This window comes from Dromaius novaehollandiae, chromosome 2, assembly GCF_036370855.1.
Source record: "Dromaius novaehollandiae isolate bDroNov1 chromosome 2, bDroNov1.hap1, whole genome shotgun sequence".
NCBI classification, from domain to species: domain Eukaryota; kingdom Metazoa; phylum Chordata; class Aves; order Casuariiformes; family Dromaiidae; genus Dromaius; species Dromaius novaehollandiae.
The window spans coordinates 119,965,721-119,982,343 of NC_088099.1; the positions used below are offsets into that span (position 1 = coordinate 119,965,721).

General features: G+C 39.3%; 1 protein-coding gene across 2 annotated transcripts in view; it reads left to right on the top strand.

Annotated features, from left to right (window-relative positions):
- Window positions 1-2,484: 2,484 nt before the first annotated feature.
- TTC39C (tetratricopeptide repeat domain 39C) overlaps window positions 2,485-16,623 on the top strand; it is a 37,417-nt gene continuing 23,278 nt past the window's right edge. The window contains exons 1-4 of one of the 2 annotated variants that reach the window (XM_064507317.1): window positions 2,485-2,852; window positions 3,244-3,381; window positions 14,270-14,318; window positions 15,892-16,020. In XM_064507317.1, the coding sequence (XP_064363387.1) occupies window positions 14,286-14,318; window positions 15,892-16,020 (162 nt within the window). In that variant the 5' untranslated portion in view covers window positions 2,485-2,852; window positions 3,244-3,381; window positions 14,270-14,285. The remainder of the gene's footprint in view (window positions 2,853-3,243; window positions 3,382-14,269; window positions 14,319-15,891; window positions 16,021-16,623) is intronic. The other variant, XM_064507316.1, reaches the window with a different exon arrangement.

The window sequence follows — 16,623 nt, forward strand, 5'->3', positions numbered from 1 at the left end:
GAGCATCAGTGCACTGGAAAGTACATACTCGCTTAGATTAGCCAGCAGAAGCCACCCCTGTGGCTCTGTTCACTCAGGTTTCCTCATTACCCCGGTCCTTTTTAGTAAACTGAATCAGCAGTACCACATCCTCCATGTGAATCAGACCAACTGTAACTCATCACAAGACCTTGTCTGCCATTACGTGGCAGGAGGCAAAACTTAGAGCACTGCTGATTTCAAATCCAGGTCTACAGAAAAAGGCTGAAATGTTCATAACATTATAGGCACTATAAAACTGTTGCTGTTAAGCTGTTAAAATCAAACTGCAGATGTCACACAGCTTCAATATTGGTGTTTAAGTATGTTATTTTTCTCCTTTAGCCATTGAAATCCAGTTTTATTCTGCCAAATATTTCTGTAGATGTACAGCCATGTTTCTGGAGTGTTGATTTAGCTATTTTTGTTTCAAGTTTCAAGATTAATAGCTAGCTACTGGATAGTTACGAAAACTTGTTACAGAAAACAGATTCTCAGTGCAAGCCCTGAAAAAGGCCTGGAGTAACTGGGTCCTAGAAAGGAAATCTCATAGATTTCTAGCTCCTAATACACATGGCCAAAAACTGGAGAGGGCACACAGCCCCACTACCCTAATTATTCAAACACTGAGACTAAGAAATGGGAGTCCAACTTTGGAAAAATGGAATAAGTGTTTCAAAAAGGACTTGGTTCGTGCTGCCCCTTAAGAATGGTACTAGGAGGGAGTTAGCCTTCTCTCTCTCTCTCCTTCTCAGGGAACCATATGCAGGTTCATTGCTTCTTGATCAAATTGATTCCATGTCACAAAGCATAAAATAAACCACTCCACCATGAACCTCTGGGCACAGAATCCCTCATGAGAGACAATTTGCTTAATTTTTATCTAGCATGCAGTATCTTGCCCTCAACTGAAACAGAGAATAAAGGCAGTGATACTGCAACCTGCAACTTCTTTTCAGTGAGGCTGTCTCAATTTCTGCAGGCCACATTTCACAGATCACCTGTGAATGTATAGGGTGAGCATGCACTTCCCCATTCGCACTGTACTGACTTTGCTCTTCCTACAAGCTCTTGAAGGTTTCTAGACTTTGTAGATCAAATCATGCTATTTTGGAGACGTCCATTGCAACAGAGGCAGTTTCTCTGTAAACACCTGGCCGAGCATCCAGCCCTGCTCAGTAAGGGAAGCAGGCAGAGGGGCTGGGAGTCAGCCAAAAGGCCTGATTCACAACCGGCAGATCTCAGAGGGCTCCCAGCCCTAGGCACTCCTTACCTTTCAAGAAGTGTCGTTTCAAGAGGGATTAGGCACAGAGCATTTCCTTAGGTGGTGGTGGCTATTCCCCTAAGTCATGTACAGGAATACTGCTACCAGATTCACAAGAGGACAGATGTTCTTGACAGGGAATTGGGGTTGCTGCTACAAGTAGAGTGTGGTCCCGTTCTTTTGTATGCTGGGAGGGGGAGAAAAAAAAAGCAGCCTAATTCTTAATTTTCACCAGAGCAGCTGTAGCAGCATCCAAGCTGGCAGGAAGCAAGACCAGATTGCAAGCAGCAGCCCTCATCTTCACCTAAATCAGAGCACAGAAAGGAAAGCCTCTCCCAGCAAAGGAGGAAATGCTGTGAATGTATTTTCAAGTGCCTGGACACTTGGCTGTTTTGAGTTGGAATGGATGTGTTTAGGGAAGTGTACTTATCTATCCTTTTGGAGCCATCTGCATGATTAGGCTTTATCTGAGTAGCTGTCTCTGATGTTGCAGTCAGCTTTTTGGGCAAGTTCACGTTAGCACTAACAGGAGAGGTGCTGAGGAAAGGGAGTAAATGCCTGTGAAACCTTACCGCTAGGCTAGCATGGGGGAAGTCGCCAAAGCGCTGCTCTAGCAATAAACAAAGCACTTCAGCCTCTCTGCTAGTCAACTCAGCCACCAACTAAAATCACTTCAAAAACAAAAACCAAGGAAGCCCTGAAAAGGGAAAGCTGCATTGCAGGGAGAGCTATCTATCAGCTGCGGCCCCAGCGTCCCGAGGAAAACCGAGCGGGTTTTGCAAAAACGGCTCCCAGCGCCGAAGAGCTGCAGTGGCCGGAGGCAGCAGGTGAAACGCCAAGGGAGGCGAGGAAACCGCAAAGACTGAGGGGGAAATGGGGGTGGAGGGAGCCCCCACGGGAAGCCCCCGCCACCCTGAGCGCCGCTGCCTCCCCAGCGCCAGGGCCCGGGCTGGACGGGAGGGCGGCCGTGGGCTTCCTCCTTGAAGGACAACCGCCATCCTCCCCCTCAGCCGGCCGTTACCCACACTCACCGGCGCGGAGAGCCCCAAACACCTCCTCCCCCACACCGCAGCGACGGGAAAGGTTGTCTCAACCCCCCCGGGCCCCCTCCAGCCCCCTCTCAGGCCGCGCCGACCCATCCCACCCCCACGCGGCCCCGCGGCCGTTGCGCCCCTCGCCCCGCGGCGCGGCCCCGCCCCCTCCGGCGCATGCGCGGCCGCGGCGGCGCGTGCGCGCTGGGGGCAGCGAGGCGGGCGCCGCCGCTTTCGGAGGGTTCGCGGTTGCGAGGCGGCTGCGGCGGCGCCGCGCGGGCGGCGAGGCGAGGCGGGCACGGCCGGGGGCGCCTCCGCCTCCCTGCGCGCGAGCGGCGGCGGCGGGTGGGAGCGCAGAACCGAGCCGGCTGGTCCCGCTGTCTCCTCCTCACCATGGCCGGCTCGGAGCAGCCGCCGGCGCGGCGGGAGGACGGGGAGGCGCCGCTGCCCATCGAGGACACGGAGCTGGCGCTGGCCGGCATCAACATGCTGCTGAACAACGGCTTCCGCGAGTCCGACCGGCTCTTCAAGAAGTACAGGTAGCCCGCGCCGCCCGCTGCCGCCTTCACCGCCGCGGCCCAGCACACCTGCCCCGGCGGCGCCTCCCCGCGGCGGGGCTGCGTCTGCCCGCCGGGCTCCTGCTGGCGGCGGGATGGGGGAGTAACTGCCGCCTTCCGCCCCGCCGGAGGGGCCGGAGTCGGGGCCGGCCTGTCCCTCCGCGGCGCGGGGGCGTTTCGCAAACGCTGCCGAGTGACAACGCACGTGCACCTGACGGCGTTGGGGGGGGGGGGGGGGGCTGCGATGCTTGTGTGTGCGCTAACGCCGGCTTCGGCTGGCGAAACGGGCGCCGGCAGAGGGTCCTTGCGAGCCGCTGTGGTTCCCTTCGGGCTGTGAGGTGATCTTCGTAATCTCTACCTGCGTTTTGTCTAGGCTTGCGAACTGAGAAAAAAGTGGTATTAATGCCGTTGTGTAAGCCCGTCCTGCGAGAACGGTTGGCTGTTCCTCTCCTTCCTCCTTGTCTGGGGGGAATTCACGCCTTCCGCACAAGCTGAGCGGCTATAACTGCGCGTATGTCCTAAATAATTTATATGCACTACACTGCTGTTGTCTGTGTGATTAAAAAAAGATCTCGACCGACTTAAAATAGGGCTTCGTAAGTGATGTGTACTTAACGTGCTTAATTTTTTATTTACAAACGGTAAAGCTGGAAATAAATAGGATGTTTGGAGGTGGAGTGGAGGGAGTGGGAGTTAAAAATTAAGAAAACCTTACTTCCATTCTCTTAATAATAATGGAATGATAACTGTATACTTGCATGTTTAATTAAACACGTCATTCTGTCTTTGCTGTGTACTGCTATGCTACACGGTACTGCATTTCTGCTGGGTAATACTGTTATGTAGAGATAAGTGGGATATTGCAGGTGGTAAGCAAGGTCCTGATTCTGCATTCCTCATATGCCTCATATGCAGTTCATGTTCATATGCAATTGCACCATTTGTGTTATTCCTTGAGTCTGTTGGAGTCATCAGTAGTTCTACGTATCCAAGGAAGAGAGGACATAACCTATTTATTTTTAAAGCGCCAGTGAAGGAGCACTTAATGGGGTTTTCTTCCCTCCCCTCTTGGTTGTGTTGTGCCATTGCTTTCTCTCACTGCTGTGCATCTGGAAGTAGTCTAGGTGGTCTAAATACGTAATGCTTCTTATATTGTATAGTAATGCTGGGGAGTAGAATTGCCAAGATTCCTATTTTCAAAATACAATTTAGTCCTCCCTTAAGTGTAAAGGGTGTGAATAGCGATATCTTCTGCGAATTGTTCCCTTGGTTATTGGTTGAGCTTTGCTGCTCAACTTTTTTTTTTCTGAAATACATAAACTCATATCTAACCTTTCTCCAAGTGTCTGTTGTTTTTGGGTTTTTTTGTTTGTTTTGTTTTGTTAAGAGGTGCCTTTAAATTCTATGTAATGTTTAATGTTGGCCTTTAAATGCTACCTATGTGTAGAAGCTCTGAATTCCTTCATTGGATTGGGTGGTTTTATGATTCACAAATTGATAATTGTTGTCTTAGTTTTCTTTAATATTGTGAAAGTCTGTAACCCTGTCTACCCCATCCTTAAATCAGTAGTAGGGATCCTCTTGCTGACTAGTACACCTTTGAGTTGCATGTTAACTGTATGTTTTGAGCCTCGCATAGAAGTAGGAAAGAAGATTTAGCAGTTTGCTTAATTGCATTTAATTAGGACTTCAGAGAGATGTGTGGGAAGTCCGATTCCTTCTTCCCACTGTGCCCCACCTCTCCTCAAAAATTTTCTGTTTAGTGCTTGTCTGGGATGTGTTCTTCCCTAAAAGGACTTAAGAAACACTAATAAGTGCTTCTTTACATACAGACTTAAATGAGTATGTTTTTATCTGTGTGTGCTTGAAATGTGACCTCTAGTATAGAAAGTGTTAATTATAGACCGTTGCCTGTACAGGTAGTTTAGCTCTGCTTCAGAAGTTTAACGGTCATCAAATGATTCGTAGAAATGAAGGGAGGAATACAGCATTGTTCTCTTACAGAAACCAGCTAAGACTCTAAAGATCACTTGCAAACTCAATTACACAGCAAAACTTCAGTTTTGTCACTTCAGTTGAAATGTTAAAATTGTTCCTTAAAAGCTATTATTTTACTTCTGTTTTTTATTACTTATTTTATTATTACCTTTTTTTCATTTCCTTTTTCATTTCATTTCATTTTCCATTTCATCATTTCCTTTTTTTTTTTCCTTCTTCATTTTCCACCTTGAGTGATTTTGTGGAAAATGAAAATCAAATCTATTCTGCTGCCCTTATGGGAAAATGGACAATCTTGATGAGCCTAAAGACAGCTGTCATTCCAAATTAGGTTGAATCTGCTTTTTTCTTTGCTACTCTGCATTTCCACATCTTCCAAAAAGCTGGCTTATGAACCCAAAATCAGTTTGAAACCTGGTCATAATTCAGCTCTTGAGGAAAGTAGGAAAGAAATTGCAACTGTTTTTTACAGGTATAACCACAACAGTATAGTCATGCCTTTGAAGAGTGGTGGTACTTTGAATTGATTGGCTATAGAGCCATCATTTCTGTGCTGGGCAGAGGTATAGTTAATGAAATACCGTTGTCTCAGGGTTTAGAGCTTATAGGTATCTTTTCAAAACCTCAAGAAGACAGTTGGATGTGTCTGCTGTGTGCTAGATTGCTCAAGTAGTTGGGACTGCATTGACTACTGCTGTAAACCAGTTAGTTTTTCATCAGGTATGGCTCATGACTTGTTTTATGTTAAACTACACTTGATACACGATTGTTATCAGGGTTTGAAAAAATCATCTGTGAGTAGCATTGGCATCTGCATAAGCTTTACTTTTTTGAAGAAATCTAGATCGTCAATGTACTTGTAGTGACAACCTTCTGAACCTGAATCAAATGCAAACTGATAAAATAATTTCATAAATTTGCAACAGACAGCACCACTGTCTTTGCTTTTAGCTTTGTCAGGTCACCACAGAGTTTAACTCATACTTGAAATTTGCAAATGTCAATCCCTCTGTTCAGTTTGAACAATACTAAAACTATCCTAGTTCTAATTGATTTAAATTTTGAGTACCTTTGAAAACTGCAAGAGAAATGAAAGTTAAGCTGGAATGCAGGCATTGGAAATGGAGCGCAAAATAAGCCTGTGAAGTATCATTTTGGTGGACCACCCTAACACTATCAAAAAAGCCTATGGAGCTGGTGCTCTGTTTTCTTTCTAGTTTCATGGACTCTTGAACTACTTCTGTGTCTGCAAAAGGTAATTGGAAAAAGAAGAAACTATCAAAAGACTCTTTTGCTGGTTCTTCACTTTTTAACACCATTTGCAAATCAGAAATGATTGAAAGCTTCCTCTGGATAGGAGGATGGGAGATAATCAAAAGGTTTTTTTAGCTGGATATTGATTCACAATAGAAAGCATCTATGTAAGACTGGTGATGATATCTCGTAAGGAATCCAACAGTCTTCTGCTTCCTACCAGGGCAATGTTCGACTCTTTGCATGAATGACTCTTTTGAGAAGACTTGATTAAAATTTTTAGGTTGTGTGCAATTATAAAGAGAAGTGCAAGATGTATATAATGTCTTCTCTGAAGACGAAAATAAAGAGGATGCTGAGAAGACATGATTTTGAGACAAAATGTGTAAAGGCTGAAGAATGGAGTCAGTGTATGAAAACATGCCCTATGATCTGTTATGGGAAAGGAGAATGTGGACTTCAAACACGTACCGCAACAGGATTTCTGTTCCATTACTGAAGTTCATATGTCTGGTAATAAGTATATCCTGTTGTGGTAGGTGTTTGAACCATTCCTACATAAAAATGGTGTCTGTGGCTCAAAATACTTACGATCCAAGTATAAGGTGAGGCAACAGATGAAAATAACAGGAATACAAGGTGACATTAAGACCAGCAGGTAGACTGTGGCCCATGCATGAGCAGTCTAACCCTTGTTGCAAATTCTTGTTTACAGAGCCTGGCAAAGGACTCTTAAGAACAAAAATTAAGTGACTTGATAAATGTTTCAGTAGCTTCTTTAAAGTTAAGGATAGAAGGGTGGGAACTGATATGAGTCAGCTGGAGAAGGACGATGGCATCCTGATTGGTGGTGTGAGAATAAGTCATGAATGCCCTGATAAAAGCCATGTTTGCTACTGTATATCGGAGCAGTAGAGGGAGAAGAGCAGTGGCTGGGTGGATGTATAGGAAGGAGTGAAGTGGTAAGTGATATATGAGGGAAGTGATTTTTACTGACACTATTCTAAATATATGTTAGTGAGATAAAATTTCATTTCTCAAGGTTAGAAGCACATTATAGTAATGGATGTGCAGAAAAAAAATCAGCATCAGTTTTGTAGTTAATGTGAATAGGCTAGAAAAACTTGGTGTTATACAGTTTAAATCTTCAATACGTGGATGTAGTGATCTATAGAGACAATCAAGTTGAATGTTACACCTGGTTTTGTGGCTTTTGGGACAGATAGGTGTTGCCAAAAGAGATGGTAGAAAGGGTAGAGAGCAAACAGAGCTCTCAGCCTCTATGTGGAGCAAAATCCAATGGCTAGAAGTCCATAGGAAGATGTCTGAAAGCAAAACAAATCTGAGTTTATGACAGGATTCTCCACTGTTTGGACACTGCAGAAGGGGTGTGTTAGTAAACATATATTAAAATATAGGAAAGTAGCCTTGTGAAAGATAAATTGTAAAGACTTTCCACTCTTACTAGCACACCTGTTGCTTGATCTAGTATTTCTGGTAAATTATTTCAGGCTTTTGTGATAGGATGGGTATTCTTTTGTTTTAATATACTTTAGGAGCTCAGAGGTGTCAATAAGCTACGTGATGTCAATTAAGCTGCTATACTTTGTCCTGCCCTAATTTCAGTCAGGTTAGTTGAGCCTACAGTGGAAAAAGATTTTGATCAATTTTGTAATTGCTGTGGATTTTAAGAGCGTGCAGTTGGGCAGTTAGTACTGATCAGGTAGTCTACTCTAATTGGGTTGTGTCTCAGCTCTGTAACTGCCTGTCAAAGTACAGGTGCAGTTTGAAGTGCTTTTCAGTGTTTTGATAATTCCCACTGTTTTGATATTGTTGTGCATCTAAACTTAACAGCCTGAAGTTAGAGCTAAACAATCTCCTGGTAATTTAGGGAAGGACAAAACAAGATCAAGTAAAAAGAGCCACAGAATTCCTTTTTCTCTTGTTCCTGCATTTCTCTTATGATTGGATGCTTCTAGTAAAAGCAGCAGTGTATCTTTAGAACTCATTCAGCAATTAAAACAAATTTGAGCTAATTATGACTTATAAACCACCTCTGACATTTGAAGTTCTCAATTAAAATGTATCTTAATAGCGTGATTCTTTAACACATTTATATTGCATTAGCTATTTCATACATCAATATCGGCTGAAATGAGTAGTTGTATGAGCATGCCTTATGTTTGTATCCTCATAGATCATACTTAGAATGTATTCTAGAACAATCTATTGAATAATGAAAAGATTTGTATGTGTTTGCAGTAAATCCCTTGACACTTTAAGTGTGTGTGTTTCTGCCTGTTCTGAAATACTCAGTAGCTGCTTCTATATTTATCTGTGAACTTGCTGAAGGTCTTAATTTTCGTTATGCTTTACTCTCCCACCTTGGAGGAAAATAACTTGTTTTGTTTAAACTTGAGCATCACCATCTGTATGATGACTGGAATTCTTAATGGAGTGTCGCTGAAGTAGCAGTGCCTGGAAAAGAGGGGAGGAAATGGTGGGTTAATTATACTACTTTAATAAACCTGAGCTAGGCTGTAGTAGCTTTTGAAGCTTATGTATTTCTGAAGCGAAATATTATCATGAAAATGGAGGTAGAAAGGGAAAAGAAGTAATTGACTTTTCTTCTGATGTGCTGCAGTTCTGTTTTTTAATGATTAAAATAAGGCTGTATTATCCCACCTTTATTAGACCAAAGTTTAAAACTCCTGGATGTTATTGTCATGAATGAAAAAGGGGCTTGGAAGCCTTTCTTCTGAAAGTAAATGATCATCTTAAAGATAAGGCATGAAATGAGATGAATTAGGGTTTGCAGGGAGAAGCAGTGTCTCATATAACACTGATTTTATACAACTGGAGAAACTAGAAGCGCTCTAAGGCACGCAAGTTCTGCTTCAGAGCACTTGAGTGTATGACTTAAGTTTAGTTATACATAACTTAATTTTTCTGAATAAATTGTACCAAGTTTTATTGTGGTATTGTGTAGAATTTGTATTAATAGAACATATTTTTGATTAAAGTATCTTGTGACTGCCAATTTGATAGGCAAATCATATTTTGCAAAATATATCTGGAGAGAATAATGGAGGTAGAAAACAATATTGGTATTGTTTTCATAATATATTTCAATATATTTTGAATATACGTATGAATATATATATTTGAACATATATTCAAAGATATTTCTGAATTTCTATAATGGGCACATTTTAATGCTTCTAATTTTTAATTCAGTGTTAAAAATGAATTATAAAATAATATCTGTAAATTATCTACTGCACGGGTACATCAAAGAACTTGTCCTTCTCTCTTCCCTTGCCTTTCTTTTCCTGTAGAAAGCTCAGTATGGCAGACATGTTGTAAGCTGTCCTTTAGAAGCCATAGAGTAATTGTCTGAGTATGGTAACAGATGGAGTAAAGGAAAATGGTTGGTATTATAGTACTGATATTGATACCTTTCTAGAGCAAAGAAAAAGCTCAAAACTAATTGGTAGTATTCACAGAAAGCATTTGAGCAGACAAAGGTTGGAATATTGGCATAGTACAAATGTTTTACACCAGAAAGATGTGATAACAAAAATCTAAAAAGCTATTGATCATTCACTCTCTGCAAAAGTATTACAATGTACCAAGCAACCAGCATCACTCTTTTATCTTATTTGATTGCATTACCGTCCTTTGGTGACTGAACTGGTCACAAAATATTTAGCTGGTTGAGAAGGTGGATACAAACACAAAAGTTTTCAGAGACAAGGTGTTTGCCCTGCAAGCCCAGATCCTGGATAAATACCCAGAGGCTGACACAGATAAGAACAAAAGTGTTGTGGCAGTTGGGGATTTAATATTTTTAAGGCCTAAGTGGTTTCAAGTTGCTTGTATTGCTGGTTAGCATCTCCATTCATGAAGGCATTGAGGACAGTAGTTAAGCAAACTGATGATGTACACCTCATGCTTAAATGCTGTTCCAGATTGGGGTGGATTTAAATATATAGTAATCTATTATCCTCAGTTAGGACCCTCAAAAGTTTGACTGTGGCATATGAGTGGAAGATATTTTGAGATAGTTTGAGAAGAAGATACAAAGATAATTTAGAGAATCCTGCTGTATTATGCATAGATTTCTGAGAGAGAATGTAGTTCAGCGGTCTCAATGTGGGACTTACTTGGCCCTGATGCTAAACTTTTCTTTATCTTTGGGCTAATTAAAAATCTTTTTTTTTTCTTCTTCTCTTTAATAGAGTCTATTGTTTTGAAGTGGCGAAGATAGCTTGGGTAGTGCAGTGTCCAAAGGTTCTTTTGTGGTCAATAGCATAAATCCTGTCAACATCGATGTGGCTACTGTTTCACTGTTAGTATTGTCTCAAGTGCTGCCGCTCTCTTTTTTTTAATATATTTTTTTTAACAACTCTTTGGATTCTGGCAAGAAATGTAGAATCATGTCTGATGCTGAAGGTTGCTTCAGCAGACATTGATAATGAGCTTGTACTGAGGGGTATCATCATGGAACTGGGCTTTTTTCAGAAACTTACTTTCAGCTTTAGTCATACCTTGGTGGTGGTTACTGAGTCTCTACTATGCCATTACAAACTTCTCTACAGCTCTTGAGAAGGTAAGACTGAGCTATCAAAGAATTTATCATTTTACATACTATCCAGAAAGCTTGAGCAGTAAATGCAATTGTTATTTAAAATGGATTTTAAATGCTAGAATTACATTAAGAAATGATTTTTCCATCAAGCTGTAGTTCCTACCCAGTGACTGCATAGGAATATGATAGAAGCATACCTTAACTCATTTATTGATGACACATCCAAAAAGTCTGAGGGAGTAGAGGTTTTATGTTTTGTTTGCCAGACTTCAGGGTCTCAACAGAAGCGTTTCCCAGATAATGTTAAATATGGTGTTTTCTTGCTTCAGGGTGATAAAGCAGTACATGTGTGCTTAATGACAACACTTTTTATAGGAAGTCTTTTTAGATTTCAGTCACTCAATCTGCAACATTCCACCTGATGTATTATAGCTAGTGATAATTTCAGAGCAGAGTGATGTGGCTCTCATGGGTGTGGGGTTTTTTTGTTTGTTTCCTCTTTGATAGGGGAAGAACTGTAAAGGCAGTCTAGTTGTGGGTGTCAAAGTGCAGGTGAGGAAGCCATTATGACAAATCAGTTTACAAGGTGAATATTTGTGGAAGAAACTTCTCAGTGCTTATACTTAGATAAGTGTTTATTGAAAGTAATGAAAAATGCTTTATCTTTTGGGATCTTGGAAGAAGAGTTGACCCAACTGTAACTAGCCATCTGCCTTTAACATAATATTAAAATATTACCAAAAAGAAATCCACAGGCTTTCAAGATGTTTATTTAAATGTTGATACCTTCACAGATAAATGTATGCACTTAAGAGCAGGTTTTTAAGTCCTGAAGAGAAAAGAAAAATACATTTTTGTAAAATGATGCTTGAATGCCACATCCAAATTAATGTATATATTGAGCTGCTGAATGAGAGATTATGCTGTTTCATTCTTAACTGTGTTATTGATTGTTTCTTTTTAGGGGTCTCACTCTCAAATATGGCAGTTATTCAAGTTACTCTATTTGAAAATATTATTCCCACAGATGGGGAATCACTTTACTTGTAATGCTAATACGTTTCAATTTTTTAAAGCTTTAATAGCTTACCTATTTCTGTAATAAAAGGATCTTTTTTATAAATACACAGAAAATGAAAAAAGATCTAGAATCTAAAATACTTTCATATGCACCATTTTTACTACTTGTTCTGTAATTCCACAAAATTTAGTTTGCATTTATGTTTTGCTGATAAAACTGATATCTACCTTGCCAAGTCCTAAGGAATGTCTGGATGCTCGCTTTTCGGGGAATGAAATCTATATGTTGCTAAGCGTATTTGATTTGCTAACGCAGTGCTTCAAAAACAAATGAAATCTTGGGTCCTGTTGTACAAACTTTTAGTGAGAGATGGTTTTTCTCACCTATTTTACAGATAAGTTTTTACAGGTGTTCAGATGCTCAAATTTAAAATCACTGCATTAGAATAACCTCTTTAGATATAGGTCTACTACTGAAGTAAAATTTTTCATTACGGATAGAAATTTAACATTCAAAATGTGTTCTAAAGATTTTTAGTGAGAGATGCAAGCTTTATTAAGTATTTGTTGTGTCCTATATTCTTTCTGGTTATATCCAAAAACTGTCATGGTTGACTACTTGTAATTCACTTGGAAAAATAATCTTTCTCCCTTCGTCAAACTCGGGAAATTCTCTCTTCTGAGTGGATTTCAGTATGAAAGATTGATTGCTTTGTGATGCTAAATAAGGACTACTTTGACATCTCATTTATAAAAAACAAACAGAAAATTGTATAACTAACTAACTTACTCTCTCACACCCTCGAAGCTCAAAAGTGAAACGTTCAGCTTACCTTTGAGCTTTCTTGAAAGCATGATGTAGGTGCAGCTTCATCCATAAGGACATAAATGTCAAAATGTCCTGTAGGGACCTGTTTTGCTGTTTTAGATCTGCAGAGTGCTGATATAGTAAGTGCCCTTGAAAACTGTGGTGGAGGTTACGTGCTGCACAGCAGGGTGGTAAGAGCATGCAACGGGGGCCTCATGAGTTGAAAGGTGGATTGTGAGACAGGGATGTACCCTCTGCGGTCAGAGTTCATACCGAAAGTGCCAGATGCAGCAAATGCGGCTCATGTGGCTGATTTCTACCTGTCTTTATAACACAGCTGTTGGTAGAGAATGGTCCAGATACTGAGTAGCAGAGGCATTTACTGGCAGCTTTTCTTTTAGGCCTGCCAACAAAGAGGAAAATATTTAATTTTTTTTTTTGAAAAAATAATGGCAAAATTTTAAGTTGATTTTTACATTTATATGCATATCTAGAAATGAGCAGTGTAGATAGAAAGGGAAGGATTTTCAGGTCTAATTTTCCTTGTTTAATGTACCTGTGTTTTTTCTTGTTCTTTTCCTCACTTTTTGTCTATGTATGCTAAATCAAAAAGTGAGAAAATGAAGGGGAGATATTAATGACTACCTTTTCAAAAGAATTCTGTGTATTCTATTATAGCTCTACTAGTGGAAATGTGTGTTGTAATAAATAATATATTGCTTTTTCTAGGTTTTGTTAAAATGCATGTCCCAGTTTAAACTCTAATTCTGCAAGCAACAGACTAAAGTAATTTAGAAACAGCCTAAGTACTGTACTGTAGCAATATGTGTACTTATAGTGTAAATGTAACCTCTTCCTAAAACCTAGAAAAGAAGTTAGTGTTCATATATTACTTTTTCTTCTGGTATTTATACATGGATATATAAACTGTCAGTCAATGATTTTCTAAAGCTGAATGGTAGATACAATGAGATCCTGAAAACAGTTTTTTAGTGTGATGTATCTGACTTGACTACAGCCTCATGGTCTGTGTGACTGCAGTAGTCCTGAAGCTTGAAACTTGTCCCATGTATTACCAAGATATTGGTTGCCTACATTTTTGGTCCAGGAGTTGCTTTTCATCCTTTTGGTGGAAATCTTTGCAAACAGAAAAGGTAAAACACATTTAAACTGTTCCATATTGTATAGTAAGATTTGTACTCCAGGCTTGAAACAAAGCCACTAAAGAACTGTAAGAATAGAACTTCATATTTCTAGCAATTTATTTTGTGGGTCCCCCCTCCACGGTTTTAGGTAGGTTAACTTCATTTCGTGGGAACAGGGCTGGCAGTTAACATTTGTCTGGTAGGTCAGAATTATGGTGACAATTGATAGAGAAGAGTAGAATTAGTGGATTTTGAAATTTCGGCAGTTTTAAAATTTTCTTTGATTGTGCAGTAAGTGTATTTTGATGGCAGTGTTTTCTCTTAAAATTTCTACTGTTTGATGCTTGAAAATTTAATTTTTTGTAAAGGTATATTCAAGTCTTAGCAAAATCAATGATGCTTTTGGCTTCCTGTTTCCATTCTATTTTGCAGAATGATACAGTAGTTGTTTGTAACTCAATATAAAAAAAAATAGCATTTATTTACAGGTGTATAATCATGATTTAAAATCAAGTAATATAATATTGGTGTTATGTGCCAATATGCCATTGTGCAATTATGTGCTATTTTGTTCTCTTGACAGAAACCATAGCCCATTAATGAGTTTTGGAGCCAGTTTTGTCAGTTTTTTGGTGAGTAGATACAGAGAGTACGTATCTTTTCTCTTGTAGTTAATGTTTGTGCATGAATGTGTTCACAATGGTGGATGCTTTTAATCTTTTTGTTTTTAATGAGACTTATTTTTTTTCAAAGTTTTAGATTAAATATAGCTAGAAAACAAATAATTGTTATATAAAGCTTGTTTGCTCATGTGGTTTAAATAGAAAGCAAAGGTTCTGTGATTCACCTTCTTAAATGTATGAAATATCTGTGTTCCATTAAAAAAGCCATAAAAAGCTTTCTTCAATGAGCAGTAGATATGGCATTAAAATAACGCTTATAAATACCGTTTTCTTAATGGCTGTTGGTATTGAAGACTTCTTCAGCAATACGGCAGGGTGAAGGTTGTTAATCTTAAGTCCATTTGTGTTGCTGCCTTTTTGAATATATGAGAACTGAGAATATTGACTGATTAAAGAGTCATAATGAAAACATCTTAGTTCTGCTAATGCTTTCATAGGAAAAATGAAGACATCTGGTGTTAAACCCCCCCCCCCCCAAAAAAAAAACAAAAAACCAAAAAAAATGAGTTGATGTATTGGAAGACATTCAGATCTTGTTTTTATAGGCTGTCCTTATTCTGACTTTGCTGCTTAATCTTATGTTGCACCAGAAATTCTCTATGGTAATACCCTTCTTAAAGTCAGAATTTATTATAATATGTCAGAAATTCATATGTTGTAAATTAAATTAATTTGAATTCTTTCTAGCATCTGTAGGCTATGCAATGTAGAAAGGTATATTGGCTGGGAAACCTCCTGCGGCATACAGTTGCTTTAAGCCAATGGAACAGAGAGGAGGAAGGAGAGAGACTCACTCAGGCTTGCTTATCTGAATTGATGTGCTGAACCAGTGTAACACCACAGTGCAGCATCAGTGGATCTTGAACAGCTTCTGCTTAGCTACTTAGCTACTGTTCTAAAGATAGCTGCAGCACTTCATGTGCCTGTGTCATTCAGACTTTTCATTAAATAAAGCGTCAGGAAAAAAAGTTGTTCTAAAATTCTGTCTAAATGGGTTAAACAGGAGTTTGCATCTGGTGCATTTTCTTTTTTCAAACTTGTAGGAATTCTGCACACTATTTCTTTCAATGCAACAGTTGTTAATTGTTCCTGACTTTGTAGGCCTATTATTTATGCAGATGAATTAAATAAAAGCAGTATCTGCACAGATGCAAATCATGTCTTACATTCATAAAAGGAATTTTTTTTTTTTTTTGCTTAATGTAATATGACAGCATATTCAGTTTGACTGCATGTTAAGTTTTGTTAAGAGAAGGGGACAGGACTTAGTTAATATGTTCTGATTTCAGTCTTTTGAAATTTTGGAAAGGCATTCTTAAATCTCTGGGTTTTTTTCCCCTGTATAAAAGTACGTATACTGCTGTGTGTGTATGTATTAAGACATGTTTAAAAACAAAAAAAGTAGTAGCAGTTTTATTGCCAAACTTATATGAAAACCACTTGCCTGTAGCTTTTGTAGAAATAACAGGTTTATGTTTGTTTGTGGTTTTTATCACTCAAATCTGTGTTCTGTTTTTGGAAGAATGCCATGATGACATTTGAAGAAGAGAAAATGCAACTGGCATGTGATGACTTGAAGGCTACAGAAAAGCTTTGTGAGAGTGAAGAAGCTGGAGTTATTGAAACAATCAAGAATAAAATTAAAAAGAATGTAAGAGCATTATTTGTAAAATACGGAGTCGTGTACTGGAAAAAATATTTCGGGAAATCTTCTTTCTGCCCTCTTGGTATTTTGACTAGACGATTTTGGTGTGTGGAGAACAGTTGTGAAACCAACTCCAGCTGAATATTTTGCTTAAATTTCTTAAGTATAGTAAGATAGATTCAGACAATTCTTCTTCTAAAGCAGTAGGTTGTTTGATACTGCTAATACTTTTCTTAACACCACAAATTAGTGATATACTAGAATTATTTCAGGACACTTTTAATCTGGCTAATTAGGGTCATTTAAATTTATATATGCTGTAGTAATGTTCAGAAGTCATGAGACTGAGACTGCATTGTGCTATGTGCCAGGCAAATTCCTAGGGAATTTTTCTTCCTATTTTAGAATTTTCATTCTAAATAATCAATGAAGAATAAAGGATGCAGACTGAGAAATAGTAAAGACAGTAGTGGCATAAAAATGTTGAGTGGCTTTCCCAGTGTGACATGGTAGATCTACAGCAGAAAAAGGAAAAACTGTTTCTCCTTGATATTTAGTTTACTTGATAGAAAGCATTGAACCTGACATACTTAATTGCATGTTCTTAAG